The sequence below is a fragment of the Humulus lupulus genome, chromosome X (genome assembly GCF_963169125.1).
Source record: "Humulus lupulus chromosome X, drHumLupu1.1, whole genome shotgun sequence".
NCBI lineage: Eukaryota > Viridiplantae > Streptophyta > Magnoliopsida > Rosales > Cannabaceae > Humulus > Humulus lupulus.
This window is the reverse complement of record NC_084802.1, coordinates 46,274,235-46,279,482: the sequence shown is the minus strand read 5'-3', so window position 1 is coordinate 46,279,482 and position 5,248 is coordinate 46,274,235. Positions and strand designations below refer to the sequence as shown.

At 37.1% G+C, this 5,248-nt stretch overlaps 1 protein-coding gene across 1 annotated transcript; it reads left to right on the top strand.

The window, feature by feature from the left end:
* Positions 1 to 1,218: 1,218 nt before the first annotated feature.
* Positions 1,219 to 2,703, top strand: LOC133807110 (AT-hook motif nuclear-localized protein 17-like). The gene has a single exon (XM_062245271.1). It carries the CDS (start codon positions 1,470 to 1,472, stop codon positions 2,430 to 2,432), a length of 963 nt encoding a protein of 320 aa, XP_062101255.1. The 5' UTR covers positions 1,219 to 1,469; the 3' UTR covers positions 2,433 to 2,703.
* The last annotated feature ends 2,545 nt before the right edge of the window (positions 2,704 to 5,248 follow it).

Below are 5,248 nucleotides of genomic sequence, written 5' to 3'. Positions count from 1 at the left end.
TACTTCAAAGTGGGCATTGAGAAGAGATAAAGATAGTGTACTATTTAGTAAACTTAATTAGCGAACTATCATAATCAAATTAAGGCATACCAAAATTGGAAAAAAATAATATTTTTTTAATTAAATACTGCATGCCTCCAACTTCCAGTTTTCCATACTGTATTTTATTTAAAAAAGAAAAAAACCCATTATTTTACCCCTAAAACAGAAAAAGTACACAAATAAAAACACTCTTTTGGATGGCTTCTCGACAGTTCAACTAGGTTTATATGTTAACCACATCTAAATACACTTGGGTCCACTTGGATACTTCGACCATATAGATTTCCTTGGTTTAATGAATTCAGAGAATTAAAAAAAAAAACCAATGTTCGGACATTTTGTGTATTTAGGATTAGGACAAAAGAAAATGAAAATCCCACAATGTGCTGCCCAGATTAGCATAAATGATTAGTGAAAAAGGCTTAGAAACTCCTTTAATCAAGGCTTTTTTTAAAGAGATATGTACCAGAAAAAAAAAAAAGAGAGTGATGGCAGGAGTAAGAGTTGAAAGATAGAAAGTAGTAGAAACCTTATCGTCAAAGTAAGCGAGCTTGAGATTTTGGACAAAACTTTAATCAGAGAATTTATGAGAGCTCACCTCTCAAACAAGAACAAGTTGCCTGCTGGTCTGGTCGCTAGAGAGAGAAAAAAAAGAGATAATTTCAAATAATATTAATTAGTTAATTAATTAATAATAGTAGAAAATATAAATAGTCAAAATAGAGCCTAAAAAGTACTTCATCCCCCATTGCCCAAAACAAGTCATAATCAATCGAATCGGTCGGGGCGAAGTGAGAAGGAAAAACACAATATCCTCTTCCTATCCCATCTCCCTGCTATTTCATTTCAATTCAATTCAACCCAAAAAAAAAAAAAATAATATAAATAAACCCTCCCAAAAACTTAGGCGGTGTAATGCTGAGCTACCCAATACCAAATTCTTTTCATTTTCATTGACATATTCTCTCTCTCTCATGTGTGATGTGTGGGCCATACTTTAGCTCCAACCAGCGGCGCCATTAGTCTTTACTTGGTTTCCAAGCTCACCCACCTCTCTCTTTCTTTCTCTCTCTCTCATCTTTAAAACTACATCCTCATCCCATTATAATATTAAAAAAAATATATCTTTATTTATTTTTTTTATATTTATCACCTTCTCTTTCTTTTCCCCCATCCCTTTTTCTCCTGTCCACCTCTTAAGCCCATCCTTTCCCTTCTTCTTCTTCTTCTGCTATTCTTCTACTTCTCCAAACACAAACCAACTTGTTCTTGTTCTTTCCCACTCTATTATAAATAATAATATAATATTATTATTATTAAAATTATATTCACAACACTACTCCCTACCATAACGTCCCTATTCCATCAACCAATCATATTATATTTGTATTAAAATATAGAGATTGAACCGAAACAAAAACAAAACAATGAAAGGAGAGTATGTAGAACAACACCACCACCACCACCAACAAAATCAACCCAAAAATAATAATGAAACTCACAATATGTTCTCTAAGCTTCACCACTCTCATCACCACCATCACCAACAACAACACCAGCACCTTCATCCCTTTGGAAACCCTTTACCTTTCCAGATAACTCCTTCTAGGGAATGCCAAACCTCCGAAGAAGATGACACCAGCCGCAGTAGCAGCGGTGCCGCCGCCGCCACCGCCCAGGTGCCCAATAACAGGTCCCTTTCTGATACCAACCAGCCCGGTGACGGAGCCACCATAGAAGTCGTCAGGAGGCCCAGGGGCCGCCCACCTGGCTCCAAAAACAGGCCCAAGCCTCCTGTCGTCATAACGCGCGACACCGAGCCTGCAATGAGTCCGTACATTCTAGAAGTCCCCGGCGGAAACGACATCGTCGAGGCCATTGCCCGATTCTGTCGTCGTAAGAACATGGGTCTCTGTGTCCTCACCGGCTCGGGCACAGTCGCCAACGTCACTCTCCGACAACCTTCTACCACCCCGGGGGCCACCGTTACCTTCCACGGACGATTCGACATACTCTCCATCACCGCCACCTTCGTTGCCCAAACGTCTCCGTCTTGCCCTATCCCCAGCGGCTTCACCATCTCCCTCGCTGGGCCCCAGGGTCAGATCGTTGGCGGACTTGTCTCTGGTGCCCTTATCGCTGCCGGAACCGTCTACGTCGTCGGCGCTTCGTTTAACAACCCGTCGTATCACCGCCTACCAGCGGACGACGAGGTTCGGAACTCGGCCGCCTCCGCTGAGGTGCAATCTCCACCGCGTTCAGGGGGTGGAGAGAGTGGTGGGCACGCTCCGGCTGATTCTTGTGGGATGTCGATGTATAGCCAATTGCCGTCCGATGTAATTTGGGCCCCAACGGCCAGGCAACCTCCACCGCCTCCGCCGCCATATTAGTCATCATCATTGTCGTTACTGCCACCATCTTCATCCTCATCTTCAAAGATTAGTCTGACCAGTTTCTCGGTGTACTACTTTTCTCTTACTACTACTGTGAAATCAACAATGTTTTTTGTTTTATTTTATTCGTGTTTAAAAATTTTCCTGTTATTATATTATTATTATTTTTTTTTCTTTCTTGTGGGGTGTTAGCCTATTTAATTAATTCTAGTTTATTGTAAGATTTAGAAGTACCAAATATTAATGAATATTGAATGCATTTAATTAATGCCAGGGACTTGGGAATGGGATGATGAAGTACTCTTATCTATAGTAGACAACACAGTGAGTAGTAATAATAACACCAGAGTACGTAAAAGGCCAACTTTGTAGGTTAAACTTAAACATTTGATGATTGGTTGGTGGTGGTGGGTTTTCATTTGGCAAATAAAAAAAATGTATAATAGTCTCGTCAAAATTGTTTCCTTCACATTGTTTGGGATTGGATTGGAAACTTAAAAAGAGAAAGCTAGTTCGATAGTAAATACAAAAGGGCGTCGCCAGTAAGGTCAGGTCGTGGCATTTTTATTATTAGATTTTAGACATTAGTATTGAATTATGGTTTGAATGACGTGAAACATGGGCACCAGACCAGAACACAATACAATACAATCATGGTTGGGTTTTAGGAGTGAGAGAGAGAGAGAGAGTGTAACAAATAACAATGGGTTCACTTTGTTTTACAATTTTTTTTTTTTGTTAGAAATTGTTTGGTATCGTAACTGGGTCAAAATAATGTCTGGTACGGGCCGGTGCTGCAGAGTTTTTTGGCAGAGCTAGCTGGCTGTGGCCTGATACCAGCTTAATTTTTTTTTTTCTCTTTCTGTTGTGTCTGTCTGGCTTTTCTGCTCTGTGTAGCTTCTTCATATGGATAAAGTGTGTGCCAGTAGAGAACGTGGCTAGGGTTAAGTCTTGCCAGTCTCTCTCTCTCTCTATTTCTCTATTGGGAGAGGGTTTGTCTTTGTCCAAAAGTATGTCCTCGAAAGCTCTCTGAAGAAACCCCAGAATATAGTGTTTGTTTTCTTATTTTAAAATTGCAAGCTCTTATTTTATTTTTTTCCCCTAATTTTTATTTATCAATATCTAATTTGATCTTTATCTGTACTTTTGGTTTGTCTCTTTCGTTGCTTCCCATACTTTCTTGTGATGGGATAAAAGAAAACACTATTATTGAAAGCTAAAGATAACGCCTCACTATGCGAGTTGAGAGAGAGAGAGAGAGAGAGAGAGAGACCTGTCCCATCCCTTCTCTTTGCTGCATTTTGTTAGGTCTTCTTGCTTTTAAAAATCGAATTTGATGCTTTTTGCACACTCTAAAACACTCATATGTATATACTGAGAATTCTGCACTTGCTAACTAATATTAGTCATGTTGGTGGTTTTTGTAAAGCTCATCTTGCAATCTTTAATTAAATATAGTTTGTCTAAGAACGTTGTAAAAAAAAAAAAATTGTTGATTGTAGCTTTTGTTGTGCTATATGCGATCCGATAGAGGTAGTACAGAATGTGTCATTATCTTAGTTGGTTAAGTGTGACCAAGACTATATATCATTGCATTTAGAATAATTGTTGTATTAGGCATATAGCGAGCATTCACTGTTGGTGTTATATTTTGTTTTCGGTAATATGTGAGAGTATACGGTGAAATTTAGTACAACTGTAGTAGTTGTTATGACTCAGTCTTCGAAGAGGTACAAGCTTAAAGACTAGCAATTACTTTTTAAGTATTTGTTGGCAATAAATATAATAGTCATCAAGAAAGTATGTTGGTTGATATTTTTGGGCCGAATGAATTTTTTTTTTAAAAAATAGAAGAATATTTCATGAATGTAGAGTGTTCTTTTTGAGAGATTTTAATTCTGAAGCATTAGTTTTGGGAAAATTGTGAAGGAAATGTTTCCTTATATAGGCTAAATAGAAGTTGCTTTTAGCATTTAGATCATGAATGTAGAGTGTTCTTTTTGAGAGATTTTAATTCTGAAGCATTAGTTTTGGGAAAATTGTGAAGGAAATGTTTCCTTATATAGGCTAAATAGAAGTTGCTTTTAGCATTTAGATCATGTCAGACTTCTAACAACACTCTCAATGGGTGTTGTATAAAAGCTAAAACTTTAAAAATTTGAAGAAAAAAGGTTTTTGACTTATCCATTGGATGAGCTAAAGCAATACTCTATTTTATCTCTACACATTTGCATCTCTACATGGAGAGATGGTTTACCTTTGCTTTAAACAATTTATTTACATTTTTATTACTTGAATTTTGTTTCTTTCTCTAAATCAATTATTTTTTATTTATTCTTTTATATTATTTCAATTAATAAAAATATAATATTTAAATAATATAGAGTTGCTAATGTATGATGTAATGTAAAAATTTGAGATAAAATAAAAAAAGTAGGGTTTTCGTGAGGTAATTTGAAAGAAAAAGTAGAGCGCCCAATGAGAGAACTCAAGTCGTGGATCCGGCCGTAGGTGAAAGGTTATTCGTAGGCTTGCAAAGAGGTCAATCTTAAGAGACAAAGGGGCACAATCGATGTGATAGTAGATGGTATCTTGCACTAATTTAACTAGACTCAGACTGTGTGCCACACGTTTTTCTAGATGTTCTACATGAAAGACATTTCATATAGCGGTCCTTAACATGCTCCAACACTTAGGCCTTAGTTGTTGACATGGGAGTCAAAATCCTAAGGACTCATGCTTTAGTAATGTATCGATGTCTAAAGGGATTTTTTCTGTAATAACCAAAAAATATTAAAAATATATATATTTTT

What these genes read in the sequence shown, in the direction of transcription:
- LOC133807110 (XM_062245271.1), top strand. Translation starts at nt 1,470, where the DNA reads ATGAAAGGAGAGTATGTAGAACAACACCACCACCACCACCAACAAAAT.